General features: G+C 40.2%; 1 protein-coding gene across 2 annotated transcripts in view; it reads right to left on the bottom strand.

The window, feature by feature from the left end:
• Nucleotides 1–3,693: 3,693 nt before the first annotated feature.
• LOC106095947 (Krueppel-like factor luna) overlaps nucleotides 3,694–22,245 on the bottom strand; it is a 430,118-nt gene continuing 411,566 nt past the window's right edge. For both annotated transcript variants that reach the window (XM_013263404.2, XM_059368648.1), the window contains exon 5: nucleotides 3,694–4,170. In XM_013263404.2, the coding sequence (XP_013118858.2) occupies nucleotides 3,995–4,170 (176 nt within the window). In that variant the 3' untranslated portion in view covers nucleotides 3,694–3,994. The remainder of the gene's footprint in view (nucleotides 4,171–22,245) is intronic.

Below are 22,245 nucleotides of genomic sequence, written 5' to 3'. Positions count from 1 at the left end.
GAAAGCACGCTAACTTCGCTTTTCGAATTTCTCCCAAGGCTTCAGGCATTCAAATTTTGGTGTACCACTCAGAATTTACCCTCCTACGTTACTCAAGCGGAGCCGTTGCTACATTAACAGTTTTGCCGAAGACACCATTTGCCATTTGGCCATTTGCTTCAAAGTGCTTCTTCCACGAATAACTTTTCATTGGATTTGGCTTGAATTCAAAGACCCACACCGTCGTTTGTTTCGGGTTCATCCACGATTTACAAACTTTTTTGAAGCACCGCCATGGTATTCTTTAAACATATCTTCGCACTAATCGACACGAGACATTTTTATGCTATTTTCAAATTGTGCGGAATCCAACGAGAAGAAATCTTTCTAAAGTTAAGGGGTTCACGTTCGGCCGGTCCGAATCTTATATACCTTCCACCTTGGATCGCATTTGTCGAGTTTCATCCCTCTTTAGGCAAACAAAGAATATTGAATAAGAACTGTTATGCTATTGGAGCTATATCAAGTTATTGTCCGATTCGGACCATAAATTAATGCTGAACATTGTAGAAGTCATTGTGTAATATTTCAGTTCATTCGGATAAGAATTGCGCCTTCGGATAGGGGCTCAAGAAGCAAAATCGGGAGATCGTTTTATATGGGAGCTGTATCAAGCTATTGATCGATACAGACCATATTAGTCACGTATGTTGAAGGTCATGAAAGAAGTCGTTTTTTCCAAATCGGATGAGAATTGCGCCCTCTTGAGGCTCAAGAAGTCAAGACTCCAGATCGATTTATATGGCAGCTATATCAGGTTATAAACCGATTTGAATCATACTAAACAAAGTTGTTGGAAGTGATAACAAAACACTACGTGCAAAATTTCAGTTTAACCGGACGAGAATTGGGCCTTCTAGCGGCTCAAGAAGTCAAGACCCAAGATCGGTTTATATGGCAGCTATATCAAAACATGGATCGATTTAGGCCATACCTGGCACAGTTGTTGGAAGTCATAACGAAACACGTCATGCAAAATTTCAGCCAAATCGGATAGGAATTGCGCCCTCTAGAGGCTCAAGAAGTCAAGAGCCCAGATCGGTTTATATGACTGCTATGTCAGGTTGTGGACCGATTTGAACCATAATTGGCACAGTTGTTGGAAACTATAACATTTCATAAAAAATTTCATCAAAATCGGATAGGAATTGCGCCCTCTAGAGGGTAAAGAAGTCCAGATTCAAGATTGGTTTATATGACAGCTATATTAGGTTATAAACCGATTTAAACCATACTTGGCAAAGTTGTTGGAAGTCATAACGAAACACGTCATGGAAAATGTCAGCCAAATCGGATGGGAATTGCGCCCTCTAGAGGCTGAAGAAATCAAGATCACAGATCGGTTTATATCGCAGCTATATCAGATTATAGACCGATTTGAACCATATTTGGCACAGTAGTTGGAAGTCATAACAAAACAATTTTAGCCAAATCGGATAGGAATTGCGCTCTCTTGAGGCTCAAGGAGTCAAGACCCCAAATCGGTTTATATGGCAGCTATATCAAAACATGGACTGATATGGCTCATTTACAATCCCAACCGACCTACGCTTATAAGAAATATTTGTGCAAAATTTCAAGCGGATAGCTTTACTCCTTCGATAGTTAGCGTGATTTCGACAGACATACGGACGGACGGACATGGCTAATTCGACATAAAATGTCATGACGATCAAGAAAATATGTACTTTATGGGGTCTTAGACGAATATTTCGAGGAGTTACAAACAGAATGACGAAATTAGTATACCCCCATCCTATGGTGGAGGGTATAAAAAAATGCAATAATCGAACATTGAGTACAACTAGCATTTCACTTTAGTGTCAGAGTCAGTACCTGTGATCAATAGTCACCGTTCAAGGGTTCATAATTTAAATCTGAAAGAAAATGAAAGGCAAACATTTTATTTGTACGTTTTATTAAAGCATTTATTTAAAAAAAGGTAATAATAAAATTACAAAAAAAATCATATAATTTATGCAACTAAACAAGTTATAAGCTCTGCAATTTTTGTTTTATAATCGACAGAAATAATAAAATCAATCTTAAAACTTAAGGACATACGAATTTCAAGACAAAATTAAAATAATGACAGACAAATTTTCTTTTTTGTTAATCGTTTTCTTTGTTTCTAATCTAAAAAAAGTTGAGTGTAAACAATAAAAAGAGCATATATGTAAAGGGTAATAATTATAGATAAAAATACTTTCCATGAAAAATCCTAAAAGAACGGAACAGGGTGGTGAGCAGTTGGCCCTTGTAAGAAATTGTAAGAAATTTGTTTTGGTTTTGTTTTTGTTATTTTATGAAATTACACAAAATGAATGAAGGCGAATGTGAGTGTGATTTAGTTTAGCACAACCGCACAGTATTGAATAAAAATGGTAATGCTTCGCTCTGGCAGATCTAGAATCTGGAAAGCACTCTGCGAGCATTTTCACTTTAACAAACAGACAAAGAAAAGTGAGAACTTGGCGTGAGTGAGAGGGACGAGAAAATGAAAAAAAAAAGAAAATGGAAATAACAAAAAAATGTTTGACGTTTATGAATTTCCAAAAAAGAAAAGAAACTATCAAATACAATGTGTGTAAGTGAGTGAGAGGGGAGGGGCTAAGGTGGGGGTGGAAGAGGGATTTTCTTAATTTTTTGTCGAATTTTGTTTTAGAACTAAATTTCATTTAATTATATCAACAAATCAATAAATTATATAAATGTGAGTGTGTTGAACTTAGAGACTATATAATATTAGCACATATGTATGCATGCATGTATGTGTGGTTGTTGCTTGCTTGCTGGTTGGTTTGCTTTCTTGATTTATGTATGCTTGCATGCATGTATGTGTGTATGTAAATTTTTCTTTATATATCGATAACACAAATGTTTGAAACATTCCTTCTTTTATTTGCACTTGAACATTTTTAATATAAAAATAAACAAATTTAAAAATTAATACAAATGTTCTTAGAAATATAAAAAAATAATGTTTATGCTTTTTGTTGTTGTTGTTGTTTTTTTTTGTATTTTTGGCAGTGTTTAGCATTTACACCATTTTTTCATTTTTTTTTTTACTTTGCTTTTTTATGTTGGTTTTTCTTTTATACAAAAATTGATTTGAAAAAATTAGACTAAAGCATTTAAATTAAGGTTAGGTGTATGTATATAAAAAAAGACCACAAAATTAAAATTATATAAAATTATTAATTGCTTTACTTTGGTAAAAAGAATTTGCTTTGTTCTGTGTCCTAACTTAGCGAGTAACATTCTAAAGTAGAAAATTTACCACACCTTGTGTGGCCATGGCACACTGGGGGCTCAATCAAGGGACTTGGTTTGAATGCCCTATTGGGTGAGCCATTTCCTCCAGTCACAACACTGTGCCACTCAATTCAAAAAAAAGCAAAAAAAAAAAAAAACACTTCATCAGTATGAGACTGACAAAAGATGTTCGATTGACTTTTGAAAATTGTTTAAAATTGAATTGCCAATCGTTTGATTTGTTGTTTCAATTTTTTATTGTTGTGTTTGTTTCCTTCGTCACAGGAGAAGAGTGTTTGTGTGTGTGTGTGTATGTATATATGAGTGTGTGTGATGATGATGGCACATGTAATGCTTAAATTAAATTATATTTATTTTTCTTTTTGTTTGCTTTCATTTTTCTTACATTGATTTAAATGGGGGAGGCTGGTTGGTTGATTGTTGTTGTGTACACCGCTTCAGTTGTGTGTCTTACACATGTATGCTCCCCCCCCACCAATCGAAAAAAAAACGAAAAACATCTTCTTAACATTTAACTTAAGACTTAACAGTTTTATAAATTTCCAGGAATTTTGCACTGCTTTGATTTGTTGTCATGCGTTTTGGTGACAGCTTTAAACGTCGTTTCGCCCTAAGCGGTGAGCGTGTATTGCCTAACGTTGCTGCTGGTGCATCTCAAGTTTGCCCAATGTATGACACTCTACATGTGACGTTTCATGTGTAACGCCAAGTGGTCTGAGCGCGAAAAGCAACGATCACAATTACGACATTTGAAGGGTTTGGCACCTGTATGCTTGCGATAGTGGCGCGTCAATTCGTCGCTGCGTGCAAATCGCCATTCGCATCCTTCCCATGAACACTTGTATGGTTTCTCGCCTAAAAGTATGCAAGAAATATTGAAGAAAATTAATTAAAATTTTATGAATGAAAGAACTGAGAGATAAAAATTAAAAAAAAAAATATTTGAAAAATAGTTTTGTATTGGCAAATTATATGCAAACGATATTTTACTACTATGTGTAATTGATTTCTTTTCTACGGTGAGCCATAATGAAATGGATTACCATCATCCTTGTGAAGTGAAGCGCTTTGAGACAAAAACCGAAGCCAATTTAAATATGTTGCGTTGACAGCTTTATTTTCTTCGGTTCATCCAAGTGCCTAGGACTTGCATATACTTCGAAAGCCTGGCAGGAGGCACGGCTTACAAGGCAAGTTATGCAACACCAAAGGCCTCATGGAACGTATTGTGGACACCATGATGAAGAGTAGGACATCCAGCGAACTGCTCAAATACAAACAGCATGTCTATGCCAAGAGAATGTCGGTGGAGATTGCTCTGCACGAGGTTGTGCATAAAATAGAAGAATTCATCGATGCCAAAACGTACGCACAGGCGGTATGCATTGACATCGAAGGGGCTTTTAACAATGTGCGGACCGACACACTGATCCAATCCTTAGAACAGTACCGGTGGGCAGTATCGTGCGGTCCCTGGTTACAATCGGGACATACATAATATTATGATGTTATAATGCTTCCAAGGGCTAAGGATCTGAACGAGCTATGCAAAAGGGCTGAAAGGGTCTTGCATATGGCAATTGACTGGGCTAGACCCAGGGTGTCTTAATGTTAACCCACAGAAGACTGAAATATGCCTGTTCAAGAGGAAGGCGAAGGTGGGCCAATTCAACGCACCACATTTCCTCAATAAGACGATTTCGATATCTTACAAGGTCAAATACTTAGGTGTGATCTTGGACAGGAAACTGAATTGGAAGTGTCACATTCAGGAGCGTACTGAGAAGGCTCACAGTTGTTGGGCAATATGTAGACAGGCCATTGGCTCGAAATGGGGCCTGAATCCTAGGATAGTCCACTGGCTCTACAGGAGCGTGTGTAGACCAATACTTACTTACGCCTCAGTAGTTTGGTGGACCGCTATGGAGAAAAGGTGCAACATAAGGACCATACAACAGGTTTAGAGAACATGTCGTCTTGGCATAGGCGGAGCGATGAGGACCATGCCCACTAGGGCACTTGAGACTATTCTAGATATCCGACCCATTGACATACAGATAAAGTGTGAGGCAGCCACTGCGGCTATGAGACTTAAGGCGATGTGAGAATGGATTGAGGATGGGAGCAGCTCCTACCATCGCGATATAATTGACGCGACGATAGGAAACCTGGAAGGAAGGGAAGAGGTTTCCAATCGGATACCAGAGATGAACCTTGAGGTCTAGTGCGAGGCACTGTTGCCATCGGCACGGAATTGGATTGACTAAACCCTAGTATTGCCATCTGGAAGATCATGTTACACGGATGGATCAAAGCTAGGGGACAGAGTGGGCCTGGGTGTATACATTGAGAACCCAGACCATAATACGGTCCTGCAGGCGGAGATCCGGGCAATCACGGAATGCGTGAGGTGGTGTGGTGCTAAAGCGATCACGTCGAGTGTGAATATCTTTACCGACAGTAAAATTGCCATTAGGGGAATAACAACCAGGACGGTAAGGTCACGAACAGAGATAAACGCCTTCTCTGAGGATGGCAAAATGCGCATCGTTTGGTGACCGGACCATAACGGTGTAAGGGGAAATAAAAGGGCAGACGATTTGATGGTCGTCAATAAACTTGGTTAACCCGAAGCCTTTCGGGTCGACGCAGTCCGAGTTAAGGGAATGGGCGACGAATGCGCACGCAACATTGTGGAACAGCAAAACGGTCGGTAGGACGGCGAAAATCCTATGGGGGATCCAGATCGTGAGAAGACGAGGCTATTGCTGAAAGAAAGCAAGATGGAGGTCATTATAGCTATTGGTATCATAACGGGACACTTGGGAGTACGAGCCCACTTTTATAAAATCGGTGCGGTATGATAGTGATAGCATGTGTAGGGCATGCGGGGAAGATGATAAGTCGTTGGAGCATATCCTTTGTCATTGCCAGACTTTCGCGTCCAACAGAAACCGGCACTTAAGTGGAGACACAAAACCAGTTATTTGGGGAGGGTATTGTGTCTCCACCTAAGTGCCGGTATTTTTTAGACGCGAAAGCCGGGCAATGACAAAAGATATGCTCCAACGTCTTATCATCTTCCAGGCATGCCCTACACATGCTATCACTATCATACCGCACCTAACTTAAATTTTTCTTAGAACAGCCGCAATCACATAGACAACAATCACAATTGCTGTCTAATATCTTAAAAGTTTTCGCATCATCTTTAAAAAACAATCAACTCTAAATATTTAATATTTCTTTCAATTTGTCTAATATAATTTTCATAGCATTTAGCAAGAAAAAAAAAAATAGAAAAATAAAACAAAATGCTTGAGTCGTTTTGTGTTGTACGTATATTGTGATATTTATTTTTGGCTTTTCGAAGAATATACGAAAAGAGAAGATTCTGCATTTAATATTTCATAAGCATTTCATTTCAGTTGCCAAAGCTTGAGTCTACAGTATGATGAAAGACATTTCGGAGCGAGCCCGCCCTTTGTGTGGAAGTTCTTTTAAGGAATGAAATTTAAATCCCATGTTGCTGTTGCTGTTGCTGCCTTGGCTTTGTTTACATGATTGCAGGTAAATTTGCCATTTGTAGTGTTGGCTTAAAGTTTTAGCTTACAGTTCTGCAAAATATCTCAGTTTTAATTTGTTTTATTAAATGTTTGTTGCTACGATAAACTTGTGCAATTTGTGTAAAATATCTTTTGTTCATGTATTTGGCATTTCTTCTGTGCATTTTTAATGAAATTCATTTGAATGCATAGTTGGTTTGTTTGTTTGGCTGCCTCTCCTCTCCTCCTCTCTGCTCGTGCTCAAGTTTGAATTGAAGTTGAACTCAAAGAAAATGGAAAATAGTTTCGTGTTGTGTTGTAGGAGAAACTTTTTAAATTGAGCAGAAGGACGGTGTAAGTGGGTTTTCTTTTTTGCCTAAATGTGATTTGCAGCGACAGTGGTAGAAATTTGGCACAAGTGAAGAAAATGACTGGGTTGTAAACCCTAGAGGTCATGACAACGAATTGAAAAATTTATGATAGCAACCCTCAGACATCTTCCACCTCATTTACCCCCGTTTTGCGGGGCCGACAAATCGATGGCACTTTGGCGACGATGTAAACATTTTTATGCCACCATTAAATATTATCTTGCCTTTGATTAATTTTGAATTTCACCAGCGCCGGTTTAGTAGTGCCTCTCGCCCTTACTTTGACGGTGGTGGTTGTGGTCTACTTTTGCATAATGCGGCTTCCGATGAATTTGTCGCTTCCCGGACAGGGGACAAATGGGGAACAAGCACTTTAAGATATTCTGTAATTGGTTAAAGGGTAATTAAAAACTTTTTAATGGCCACCAAAACACAGAGCCGTACAAGCAGTTTCCTTTTCCCATCTCCTCCGCCCCAGCCAGATGATGACAACCAACAAAAACAACAACAGACCAAAAGAAGAGAAAAAAAAAATAGAAATACACAAAAGTATAAATTGATTTCATTTGCGACTTTGTCAAGCTGAACTAATAGAAGCGAAATTAAAAATTCCTTTTAATCTTTGCAACAAAATAGGCGACAAACGGCGACAAACAATAAAAGTTGGAGTACTTGGCAGAATTCTCGACAGACAACGACGAGCATGGGTTTAAATATTCAGGAGGTCGAAATGGGCCAAACATTTTTTGTGGAGGCCCCAGGCCAAATGAGCAGTGGGTGCCGATTTGGTTTGCCATGCTAAAAAGGCTGGCAGCATAAACGACAACCAGTATGAAAGCCATTAGATAGCTGTTGGCTGTGAAAGTAAAACTGGCGAAAATTATTAGGAAATGTTTTTTAATTTTTGAAAGATATTTCGTTATGAGGACTTGAAATGAATTTTCAAATTAAAACACAACAACAACCAAAGGAGGGTAAGTGAAAATAAATGTTAAGATACAAAAAAAAAAAAGGAAAAATAAGGAGGCATAGCTGTAAGGCTTTTTTACAAAAAAAAGTTGTATCGAAGGCACTGATTGATAAAATACAATTGGAAAAATGTGAATGTTAAATGTTGGTCGTCGATACTTGAATAGTTTTGATTAAAGATAGCATTTTCTAAAAAAAATTTCAGTATTTTGGGTTTATATGAGAGCAATATTCAAATATGAACCGCTAAGGGTCATTACTAGTCCCTAACGATTTTCTATAATATGAAAAATATCAATGCATTCTGTCCGATTCAAATTTTAACTCAATTATAAGCCAGCTCCTTTTTATAGCAAAATCTGAGCGGGATGCAGCAGGGCGTTCATTTATGTAGAGAAGTTTTACATATCTGAAGCCATGTCAAATTTCGCCGCTGAAATAAATTTTTTGATGCTGTGGAGAAGTTTCAAATGTGAGTCTCCACTAAGGTGTCCTCCATTAAGGTGGCCTCCACTAAGGTGGCCTCCTCTAAGGTGGCCTCCACTAAGGTGGCCTCCACTAAGGTGGCCTCCACTAAGGTGGCCTCCACTAAGGTGGCCTCCACTAAGGTGGCCTCCACAAAGGTGGCCTCCATTAAGGTGGCCTCCACTAAGGTGGCCTCTACTAAGGTGAGTTCCACTTTGGTAGCCTCCACTAAGGTAGCCTCCACTTAGGTAGCCTCCACTTCATAATGAGGCACATACTGTTCAAAATTTTACCATTATTTATTCAAAGGTATTGTGATCTATTATTTTTACTATTTACTAACTGAACCGGGCCCGCTCCGCTGCGCCTTCTTTAACTTTTTAATATCTGTTTAGGGTGGGGACACTTCGCCCTGAATGTGGATATCGAATTCATACCACTGTACCCTATGTCCGCCTATCAGACTGAACGTCTGCGTTTGAATTCTGGCGAAAACATGGGACAAAATTTAAACCGGTGGTTATCTCCTCTTAAAGCTGGCGACATTTGCTAGGTACCATGCCATGCATGGTCATGCACAAAATTCTCCCCACAGAGGTGTAGCACTGCTGCACGCCATTCGGACTCGGCTATAAAAAGAGTCCTTTTCATTGAGTTTAAACTTGAATCGGAAAGCTTTCATTGATGTGTGAGAAGTTTGTGCCTTCTCGGTTCTCGGGTAAATGCCAAATACCTTTGTTTTGAGTCTTATATTATCGTATTGGTTAATATTACCGGGTTAGGGGGTATTTCGGGTGTGGGGTGGCCACCCAGACACTTGGCCCTTAAAGAAAATATACGCTCCGTGCTCTACTTTCAAACACATTTTATATGAGTCCCATAATGGCGTGATCGGTACCAATCTCCGAGATCTGGTGTTTTTGAAAATTAGGGCAATAAGAATTGCATTTTAGGGGAGGGAAGGTACCTCAGACATTTCGAATCAAATATGGATACCAATTCGTGCTCCACTCCTAAATCCATATTGCCATAGTCGGTAAATATGAACCGTTTGGAGGAGGTTTTGAGGCTAGGAAGGCCACCGCCACTTTGCCCTGCATATAGATATCAAATTCGTTCCTTACCCCCAAATAGCGTTGATTTGAGCTTCATATTCCCATAATAGGAAATGACGTTCAGTTTAGGGGGTGCTTTAGGGCGTATCCCCAAACTCTCTTTTAATGTCATATTCGTAATCTACTCCCAAATACCTTTCATTTGAGTCGCATATAGACATGGTGGGCTGGGGGTGGAACGACCTCCCAATACTTGGACCTAATTTTTTATACCATATTTGTAATCTACTGTCGAATATTTTCTCTTTGAGACCCATATTGACATGCACGTCGAATATATCTGTTTAGAGGAGTTTTTGGTTTGGGGCGACCCACTGGGTACTTGGTCCCGAATTTGAATACGATATTCGTTTTCTAGTCTCCAATACCTTATCTTTGACAGCCATAATGTGCCTATCGGTCCACTTTTGGTTTTGGTTGGCGTTTTTGGGGTAAGGTGGCGGAACCGCCCCCATTCGCTATCTAAAAATTATATAGCCTATATTTCCTTCCTGACAAACTTATGCAATCTGTGAACATTTTAAGAAAATCGGTTCAGCGGTTTTTGATTCAACGGAAGAAAAAAACAAAACCAGTCCCATATAGGTTAGGTTGAAAAGAGGGTGCAAAATCCGCCCCATGGCACTATGCACATACACCTAAGCCAGTAATCGGCTTGTTGTGCGCTCTAAAAACTATAAAGCAAACTCTAAAAAGAAAATTTAAATTTGGGAATTCCGTGCTACTTACAAAATCCTTCATTGTTTTCAATACGACTCTCCTAAGTTGGTTGATGTCCGGCATTGTGTCTCCACCTAAGTACCGGTATCTGTTGGACGCGAACGCCGGGCAATGACAAAGGAAATGCTCCAACATCTCACCATCTTCCCTGCATGCCATACACTTGCTATCACTTGCCGCACCGATTTTACAAAAGTGAGCTCGTGAGCCTATGTGTCCCGTTATGATACCAATAGCTATACTGACCTCCTTCGTGCTTCCTTCAGTAATAGTTTCGTCTTCTTACGATTTGGATCACCACATAGGATTTTCGCCGTCCTACCAACCATTTTGCTGTTCCACATTCGTCCCCCACTCCTTTAACTCGGTCTGCGCCGATTCGAAAGTTTATTGACGGCAGTCCTCTGGCTTTCACCGCCAAATCGTCTGCCCTTTCATTTACCCCTACTCCGTTATGGCCCGGCACCCAAACAATGTGGACTTTGCCATACTCAGAGAAGGCGTTAATCTCCTTCTTACACTGCAAGACTGTTCCTGACCTTACCGTCCTGGTTGTTATTGCCCATGGCAATTTTACTGTCGGTAAAGATGTTCAAACTCGACGTCCTCGCGTTGGCACCACACCACCTCACGTAATCCGTGATCGCCCGGATCTCCGCCTACAGGACCGTATTATGGTCAGGCAGTCTAAAACAGATCCAGTCCCTGGGTTCTCAATATAAACCCCCAGGCCCACTCTGTCCTCTAGCTTTGGCAGAAGGATTTTCTGTAAGTTTTAAGATCATATTATAGTTCAGCTATGGCTAGTCCAAAACTATATTGTTCTTTTTCATTCAACGCACCAATTATTTACCTCCAGTAGGCGCATAAGGCAATCTATTGTTGGAGGGAAGATAGTTCAAATCCTGACCATACTTTTGACCAAGATATATCAAATTCAAGGATTTACTCTGTTAGAATTCGAGGAAGTCTATAAACACTTAGTTGAAGAATCCTGTTAATGCTAAGGAAGTTAGTTCTAAGGGTAGAGGAGTATAAGGGGAACAGTCCGGATTCTAGAAATAATATGTAGTTAGGTAAGTAAAACATTTTTGTAATAAAAAAAAGGAAACAACATTTCAACATCATCATATATGAGCAGCGTAATAACAGACTTTGAGCAAGAGTCAAACATTTTCAATTTATCACCGTGACAGATTTTTGGGTTATTAATTATTTCGACCATGTAGAGTTAAAAGCAATGTTCGATGCCGATAGTTTGTTCCTTAAAGGCTTTTTGAAAGACAATTGTATGCGAATTCCACACCAACGTAAATATATATAGAAATATTGTCATTGTTGAAACGGAAATGAAGATCGGATGCTATGAAGAAAGAAAGAAATGAAGAAAGGGTGCTAGAACCTTTCTAGAAACCATTACCTTTGATGGAAAGGTTTACTTTTAAGCTTCTTGTGTTCTTGCAAAGTGTCTATCATAATCTGCAAATCTTTAGGTGTATCAGACAAAAGCACAATATCGCCGGCTTAGAGTAATATTTCCAAGCGCGTGTTCGCTACATTTATTCCTCGTGGAAGAACATAGGGTAAGTCGTTCAATTATAGTGAAAACAGAAATGTGCTGAGTATATATCCCGGTTTTACTGCCGACCCGACAGTAAAATATACAGAGTATGTATTTGCATCCCATACTCCGCTTTTAGCATTCCTGTACAGTAATGTTGTTAAAGACACAGTTGTCAGCGGGTCCTTACTTTGTACAGCCTGCCTGTACTTGCTAGGTGGGCTTTATGATTTAACAGTTTGTTGCATCCTTCCTGATTGAAATGAGGTCAATTTAAGTTGCTTGCATTTTTTATTCTTCATGCTTTTTGTTTGACTGCAATCTTTTGGAATTTATTTGGTTTGGCTATGTCTGCCAACAACGATGTTGATGTTGGCAAAAGGAATGACCAAGCAAAAGGAAACCGGAATGAGGTTAAACCCATAAAATAACCGAAATATATAAAACACATCCCCAAAAAAAGAAAACGACAAGAAATGAGCAAACCAGTGTAGACGGAAACAAAAGAACAAGCCGACATTCGGAAATGAGCCATAATATGTATGTATTTAAAATGTCACTTGTACATGTGTTGGTATCGTGGAGCATTTGTCCATGAGAGGAGAGGATACTGGTCTGCTGTATGTATGTGTAATACATGTTAGTGCGATGGTCTCATTTGGTGGGGAAGTCAAAAACAGACACGCATATAAAAATGGCGACAAACCGAAATCGACCCACATAAAGATGGCGTTGCTATTGTTGGAGCTGTCTCCAAGCTTAAGAAGTTGGCGTGGTGCAACTACAACAAACACTTCCGCAAAAGTACTGCAATTCTCACCACCACCACCACTAACACCAACCCAAAAAGCCGGTTAGCTTCTTGCATGGCTATGCTGGCAAGCAGCACTTTGCTCGGAAACAGATACAAGATACTGAGGCTACTAATTCATGCTCGTTTGCCGCACATAAAATGTCTATGCAGACATTCTTAATAAACGACCAGCTTCTTCAGGCGGATGTGAACGCAGTACAGATCGAAGGTAATTTATGGCCAAAGTCTTAGATAAAACCTCGGCAGTTACAGTAACATGATTATGCATCAGTAGTGGATTACATGAAATACTCTCACTCACATACCTATGCATACCGCACTAGGGCAACTTTGGATGTTGTTGTTGGATGTTGTATTACCTTGGTTCAAACATTCTTAACGAGCTTTCGAAAGAAGAACATTTTATTGCCTCTGTCGAGGGAGGAAGTTTTCAGTTTCCAAGGATACATGCATGCATGCATGCCTCAATGACCCCTTTGATGATTTTGCTGTTGTTATCCCTTTGACCTGTGAATTTGTCTTCACATCCTGTCTGCAGGATATTCTAAGCAATTTATCTTGTAATCATCTAATATTTCACTATAAAACTTCATGCATTTATTTCATTAAATAATGAAGGGAAAATGCAAAGAAAAAATACGTAAGGGAAGAAAATGCAGCAAATTGGTTAAGACGACACTGACTGATGTTGACTAGAAGAACGAATAAGTGCAAACTCTCATTCGGCTTTATACGTTCGAAAGGTAAATGTATGTTATTCATTACGACATGCATTATGCGGCTTAAAATGTTGAGACGATCAAGTATAGGGCCCATGGTAAACCAAGATTCTCTATTAGTATACCTTTTGTCTGTGTTGATGGGTATAAAAACTATTACAATTGACACTAGCATATTCATTTTATCGAAATTTTAAAATAAAGGGATTTCTAAACCAATAAGAAAAGGCAAAAGTCGGGCGGTGCCGACTTCATAATACCCTACACCTATCCTATAAATACAAAAGGGGGGCTACATCTTATTCTGAACCAATTTTGATGGACCTCGACGGATGTATCTAAATAAATTATTAACATTCCTGTATCAAATTTCGAGCTAAGCAAATATTGGGTTGCCCAAAAAGTAATTGCGGATTTTTCATATAGTCGGCGTTGACATATTTTTTTTACAGCTTGTGACTCTGTAATTGCATTCTTTCTTCTCTCAGTTATCAGCTGTTACTTTTAGCTTGAAAAAAAGTATATTTGATGAAAGTTTATTCTAAGTTCTATTAAAAATCCATTTACTTTCTTTTAAAAAATCCGCAATTACTTTTTGGGAACCAAAATGTTCAAAATGGTTGACAAATGACCACAAATTACCCAAAATCTGACGAACTTATACATGGAAGCTATATCTAAATCTGAACCGATTTCGACCAAACTTTATGGATATTGTGGAATTCGTTGAGGAAAGCATTATATAAAATGTTGGGAAGATTAGTAAATAAAAGCGCTTGCAGTGGGTCTAGGACCGAAAATCGGGCGATATATATATGTGAGAGCTATATCTAAATCTGAATCGATTTCTATGAAATTCACCAGTTATATCTAGAGTCCTAAGTAAATCCTTCCCAACAAATTTCGAGAGAATCGGGTAAAAAATGACAATTTTAATGCTGTATTACTGCAAATCAGACGAATATATATGGGAGCTATATCTAAATCTGGTCTAGGTTAGGTAAGGTTAGGTTGAAAAGAGGGTGCAGATATTAATCCAGCCCATACCACTATGGACATACACCTAAACCAGTAATCGGCTTATTGTGCGTTCTAAAAACTATAAAGTAACCTCTAAAAAGAAAATTTTAAGTTAGGAATTCCGTGCTACTTACAAAATCCTTAATTTCTTTCAATACCACTCCCCTTAGTTGGTTCATGTCTGATATTGTGTCTCCACCTGAGTACCGGTATCTGATGGACGCGAAAGCCGGGTAATGACAAAGGAAATGCTCGAATGTCTCATCATCTCCCCCCATGCCCTACACATGCTATCACTTGCCGCATCGATTTCGCATAAGTGAGGTCGTAGTCATGATACCAATAGATAACTTCTTGCTTCCTTTCAGTAATATCCTCACCTTCCCACGATCTGGATCCCCCCATAGGATTTTCGGCGTCCTACTGGCCGTTTCGCTGTTCCACAATCTTGCATGCGCATTCGTCGCCCTCTCCCTCAACTCGGACTACGTCGTCCCGAAAGGCTTTGGGTTAAGTTTATTTTCGGCAGTCCCTTGGCCTTCACCGCCAAATCGTCTGCCCCTTCATTTCCCCTTACTCCGTTGTGGTCCGGCGCCCAAACGATGCGGATTTTGCCATCTTCAGAGAAGGCGTTAATCTCCTTCTTACACTGCAAGACTGTTCGTGACCTTACCGTCCTGGTTGTTATTGCCTTTATGGCAATTTTACTGTCGGTAAAGATGTTCACACTCGACGTCCTCGCGTTAGCACCACACCACCTCACGCATTTCGTGATAGCCCGGATCTCGCCTACAGGACCGTATTATAGTCAGGCAGTCTAAAAGAGATCTCAGGCCCTGGGTTCTCAGGCATACTCTGTCCTCTAGCTTTTATCCATCCGTGTAACATGATCTTCCAGATAACAATACTAGGGTTCCGTCAATCCAAGACTGTGCCGATGGCAGCAGTGACTCGCACTCGACTTCAAGGGAAACCTCTTCCCTTCCTTCCAGGTTTCCTATCGTCGCGTCGATTATACCGCGATGGTATGAGCTACTTCCATCCTCAATCAATTCTCACATCGCCTTAAGTCTCATAGCCGCAGTGGCTGCCTCACACTTAATCTGTATGTCAATGGGTCGGATATCTAGAATAGTCTCCAGTGTCCCAGTGGGCGTGGTCCTCATCGCTCCGCCTATGCCAAGACAACATGTTCTCGAACCTATTGTATGGTCCTTATGTTGCACTTTTTCCCCATAGCAGTCCACAAAACTACTGAGGCGTAAGTAAGTATTGGTCTAATCACGCTCCAGTAGAGCCAGTGGACTATCCTAGGATTCGGGCCCCATTTCGAGCCAATGGCCTGTCTACATAGTGCCCAACATCTGTGAGCCTTCTCAGTACGCTCCTGAATGTGACACTTCCAATTCAGTTTCCTGTCCAAGATCCCACCTAAGTATTTGACCTTGCCAGATATCGTAATCGTCTTATTTTGGAAACGTGGTGCGTTAAATTGGCCCACCTTCGTCTTTTTCGTGAACAGGCTAATTTCAGTCTTCTCTGGGTTAACATTGAGACCTCTGGGTCTAGCCCAGTCATATGCCATATGCAAGACCCTTTCGGCCCTTCTGCATAACTTGTTCGGATCCTTATCCCTTAGAAGTATTATAACATCGTCTGATTAGCAGACGGGTTCAAATCTCTCCTCAGTCAGCATTCGTAATCGGTCATTTATGGTGATCACCCATAGGAGTGGCGATAAAATGCCCCCTGTGGCGTGCCCTGTGCCACTTTCTCGCCATGGGACACACAATTTATCCACCTGTTCCTTAGCATATGATTTATTCAGTCTCTCAGGACCAGGTCCACCCGGTACTGGTCTAAGGAGTGGATCAGCTGAGCAAAGTATGGTCCAAATCAATTCATGACCTGATATAACTGCCATATAAACCGATCTCCTGATTAGACTTCTTAAGATCCTAGAGGGCGCAATCCTTATCCAATTTGGCTGAAATTTTGCATATGTCGTTTTGGTATGCCTTCAAAAAACTGTAGCAAAAACTGTCCCAATTTGACTTTTTGAGCCTCTGGGGGTGAAATTATTACTCTATTTGCCTGAAATTTTATAGGTGGTATTTTTCTATGGCTCCTATAAGCCATGGCCTGTAGTTGTAAAAAGTGATTCAAATAATTTGACAAATGTGAGCCATGGTTGAGGGTTTATAAGATGTGGCTCGACCGAACTTAGCGCTCTGTTACTTGTTATTTTTCATTTAAGTGCGTTAATAGTTCGAGAGCATTATCTATTGAATTTAACTTTAGCTCAAAGGGCAAATGGTATCGGCAAAGGGTTGAGAAATATAAATTTTCCCAAAGCGCAATTAAATCAACTTCCTCTATCTTAATATATTTTTTTTGTGGCTTATTAGGTAAATTTCTTAAATTTGAATGTTTGAAACCGTTCTATACATAAACAAGTTGAGCAAGAGTCTCCAATGCCATTCAAAACATCTTATCCCGTTGCTAGATGGCCAAGGTATGCTTTGACCACCTCTTGCTCCTTATCTGGCACACAGTAAATTATCCCAATGCCCACCTAAAAAGGAAACAACAAACATTGCGATATCAGACAACAAACATCCCTAGGCCATATTTAACGACATTAAAGCCTGCTATGTAGTGAAGTGCTGTGGAGTATAGCCCCCACCTCCACCTCTTCAGAATCCTTCGAGACATTTCACTACGATAAACCTGGAGGAAATGAACCAAATGCCTCAACAGGACAAACGTGTAAGACAAGTACATTTAGATGACTTGGATGGCGTTGTTAGAAACTAAAGCAGATTGCCGTGTGCCGGTAAATGCAGACCGGTAATGCTCACGAATCAAGTAGAAGGAGGTTAATGCTGCCGCCAAGCTGTCTAACAAAAGGACTCGGCGGAGTGTAAACAACAAACCAATAACGCCTCCCTCAACACACAATGGACCTCAAGAAGAAAGGCTGTCATAAAGAAAAGCAAAAAACTTGCGACAATTAAAGGGTTTAACAAATTAACACCTCACAGTTTAACGCCTGGCCCACTTGTTTCAATTGTGAGAGCAATACAGCAATAGGAGGGCGCGGCCACTAGGACGAGATATGGTAGTCGGTTGTTTTGTGGCTTCGATTTTCTTGCGCCATTCCCCAAAAAATAACAAAAAAGTAAATAAGAATTTTAATGACTTTGCTCTCAGTACACCAACAAAGTTAATGCAAACAAAATTTCTGGCGAAGGCTTTTGCCTCATCTCAAAAAGTGGTTGAGGGGGATTTGCAAGTTTGTCGATTGTCCTGGCAACTGAGGAAAAACGAGCAGAGAAGAAAGGCAGATGACAGTCATTGAGCTCTATGTCTAGAAAAATTTGGAGGTTGTATTTGGTTTTCTTAAACCTTACAAATCCTCCCACAAGGAGAGAATGGCGGCTGATAATTTATGATAACCAATTATTCAATTTCAAAACATTTGTGCATGTCGTCGTCGGTGTCGAAGGACCTACTTGTCTGTCGGCAGGAGTCATTTTAACAAAGACCTAACAACCAGCCCTACATTAAATGGCATATCCAACACCCACCTTGAGCAGGTTGAATAACCCAACATAGTCACCTTGGCTGGAGGATGGGTAGTCTTTTTGCCAATGGCATGGCAACCATGGCCTGAGACATTATCCAGCCAGACAGGTACAAAACTGCTGATAGTGTTGTAATGTGACAAAAGTTAATCCCTTTTTGGGAAGAGCGAAAAAATGGCAGACTTACATTCAAAAAAATAAATTTTACCAAAGAGCCTATAAATCCAGGCAGCGGGCTCCGCTCGCATAAACGAAGGCAGAGATTTGGCCTTTGCTGTTTTGTGTTCCTTTTAATTTATGCCGTTCCCACAACGCAAGAAACGAAAGAGGCTTATCTCGAAGAGAAAAATCTCGTATTGTGGCCTTCAGGAATAGTCAAAGCATTCAGCATCTCGCATCAGCTCAGGGGCAGACAGCTTTTGCCAGGGTATTAGTGTAGGAAATGACGTCTCTAAGGCAAGCTCTAAATGTGTCTGACGATCTGTTGTTGGGCGCACACCATCAACAGCAGAGCCACTGCGAGGGGGAGCCAAGAAGAGCCGAGTGTTGTAGAATATCCTCAAATTATAATAAATGTGACTTAAATCTGAGTGACATTTGCGTGATTTGGCGAATTTACGTTTCCGCTGGCTTTTCCCATTCTAGTCGCAAACAGACACACACACACACTCACTCATACAAACGGGCTTGTCACCATAGCTCATGCTCTTGCGCCCATCATACATCCCAGTGTACACCAGATGAGAAAGATTAGGTTGGAGGCTGAAACTTTATTCCTCAAATTTTGCTTAAAGCTCCTTTCGTTTCTTATTCTCAACAAATACTGCAGTAAGAAACTCCTGTCAAAATAGAAGCAATGCGAGTCGAAAAAATCTACTATGCCAAAAATGTACAAAAGAGGAGAGCATTCTTGTTTTCTTTTCTACGAATTTCGGCTGGAGGCCATTTGGCAGTTACTCTTTGAGCGGAAAGGGAAAACAAAAATAGGCCTGTGTGCCCTCTCTACTTGACTTTGTGCGGCACAGAGATATTTTCCATATAAATCCTTAAAGAGTGTTGCTATGTATGAGTGTGTGTGTGTTTTCATTTGAGCGCGTAAGCCAAATGGAACTGGCAACGACACAGAGTAAAAAAAAACACAAAACGACAGACGGAAATGTGTTTGTGCTGCTGTCACAAAAATTATAGAAAAATATTGTTATCTCTCATTTTTTGTGCAAGGGAGGCTGAAAGAAAGACACAATTAGGAAACTGTTTTACAAACCCGCAGGCAGAAAGGCCGGAAATACAAAAGCAGACAGCAGACTCAACATGAAATACAATCCCAATGGTGATGTTGTGGTCATTTCACAGGATTCGATTACAGGTTGTTTGGGAAAATTACTGCCTTTTTGTTCCTTCCATGCAAAAAAGGCTTGAAAGTAAATCGACAAATATACACATCAAAATGGAAAACTACACTCTTTAATGTCAACCTTAGATTTGGCTGTCTTCGTCATTTTTATCACAAATATCTTATTTGGTAAATTTAAAGGCCTTTTAGGGGAAACAGTTTATTGAGTTGCCTTAAGATCACCGAATCTTAATAAGAAGTGTTCATCTTTCTTTCGAGATGAGCTTATTGATTGAACCTTTCTATGCAATGGAAAAATAAAAGCCATAAGAGATTCCCAACACCAACCATGATTTGACGCGCTTCGAACGCACATCATCACAAATCTTTGGGTGTGGGCGATTTCGTAGAAATTGCAAAAGTTCCTGTATGCAATGAATACAAACGCTAACCAAGTCCAACACTTTGTTCTACTAGCTGTATCTTTCTCCAAGGTGTGCGTCTATAAAAACGATGGATTTCCTGTCCATACACCTACAATTGCTTCCAGCGTATAAAAATAGCTTATGTCCATCGTTTGAAAGTTGTGTGGATGGCTTTGAACGCTAAGGCGACGGCAACTGTCTTTGCGGTTCTTTACTCTTGTCAGAAGTTTATGGTAAGTAAGTTGGGTCTACGACTACTAGGTGACGAACTGGCTATACTCGGCGGTGGTTAGGCCACTACTGACACATGGCAGAGAGTACTCCGTTTAGACTCTTACAGCTTGATATGCTTCGGAAAACTTCACTTCGACATACCCGCATACTGTACAGCACATTGAAAGACCTACAGACGGATTTACAAGTAGACCGCCGAAAATATATTTGGATAAAGACCCTGACCGAATGGATAAAGGGTCGAATTAGGTTTACGGATTTTATTATATTTACAGATGGATCTAAGATGCAAAATGGGACCGGTTGCGGCATATATTGTGGTGAACTTGACATCAACCACTCTTGGCGAATGCGTGATGACTGCAGAATTTTCCAGCCAGAGGTCTTTGCGATAACTAGGGCGACAGAGATTGTGCTATTCAGGGATAGGGAGCTACAGGGATAGTCAAGCAGCATTGAAGGCTTTAGTTGGCACGAGTATAAGATCTTTTTTGGGATCGCTGAAGAGAGGTTTTCTATTGTTTTCACGGGCCTTATGTTGGGAGGAGGACATGCTTGAGTGTTCGGGTGTAAGCCTTGCTCTTGTGTCAATATTGGGGGTATACCCACCACAATCACAAATTTCCCATGAAATTAAGGAGCGTTATACGGATACATGGCTAAATCGCTGAAATTCAACAACCGGGTGTGAACAAAAAAAGTATCTGTGAGATGTACAATTCAAATCGAATATAGATAGTCTGTTGTCAATGGAAAAGGCAATTCTGAGTATGGTTATCGGAATTATAATAGGACATAATAAGTTAAGTAAACATGTATCACGAGATCGACGCTTTGGACGACAGCTTTAACTTTATTTCTCAATGATTTGCTTTATGTCAATGTAGAAACAGGATACTAAGTTCTTCTTATACCCTCCACCATAGGATGGGGGTATACTAATTTCGTCATTTTGTTTGTAACACCTCGAAGTATGCGTCTCATGTCATTTTAAGTCGATCTAGCCATGTCCGTCCGTCCGTCTGTCTGTCGAAAGCACGCAAACTATCGAAGGAGTAAAGCTAGACGCTTGAAATTTTGCACAAATACCGTTGGGCCAAATCGGTCCATGCTTTGATATAGCTGCCATATAAACCGATCTCGGGTCTTGACCTCTTGAGCCTCTAGATGGCGCAATTCTCGTTCGATTTGCACCTGATGTTTTGGTATCACTTCCAACAACTGTGCCAAGTATGGTTCAAATCGGTTCATAACCTGATATAGCTGCCATATAAACCGATCTTGGGTATTGACTTCTTGAGCCTCTAGAGGGTGCAATTATCGTGCGATTTGATTGAAATTATGCACGTGCCAACAACTGTGCTAAGTATGATTCAGATCGGTTCATAATTTGTTATAGCTGTCATATAAACAAATCTTGGATCTTGATTTCTTTTTTGCATGAGGTGTTTTGTTATGAATTCCAATAACTGTTCTAAGTATGACGCAAATCGGTACATAACCTGGTATAGCTGCCATATAAACCGATCTGGGATCTTGACTTTTTGAGCCTCTATAGAACGCAATTCTCATTTGATTTGGCAGAAATTTTGTACAACAGCTTCTCCCATGACCTTCAATATACGTGTCCAATATGGTCTGAATCGATCTATAGCTTGATACAGCTCCCATATAAACCGATCTCCCGATTATGCTTCTTGAGTCCCTACAAGGCGCAATTCTTATCCGAATGGGCTAAAACGTTACCCAATGACTTCTACTACAGTCTTTAACATTCTATTCATTAATGGTCCGACTCAGACTATGACTTGATAAATAGCATGACAATTCTTATCCTTTGTTTGCCTAAAAAGGGACATTGCGCAAAGAACTCGACAAATGCGATCCATGGTGGAGGGTATATAAGATTCGGCCCGGACGAACTTAGCACGGTCTTGTTTTTGCTGTAGTAACAGTGTGTTGTACACTGAGGCGGCAGCCCTTGCCGATGAAGGAATTCATCGGGTCATTCCGGTACATACAACCGGCTGCCATGGGATTGTAGCATGCTCT

This window comes from Stomoxys calcitrans, chromosome 5, assembly GCF_963082655.1.
Source record: "Stomoxys calcitrans chromosome 5, idStoCalc2.1, whole genome shotgun sequence".
NCBI classification, from domain to species: Eukaryota; Metazoa; Arthropoda; class Insecta; order Diptera; family Muscidae; genus Stomoxys; species Stomoxys calcitrans.
The sequence above is the reverse complement of the archived record's forward strand: the minus strand, read 5'-3'. Positions and strand labels throughout refer to the sequence as shown.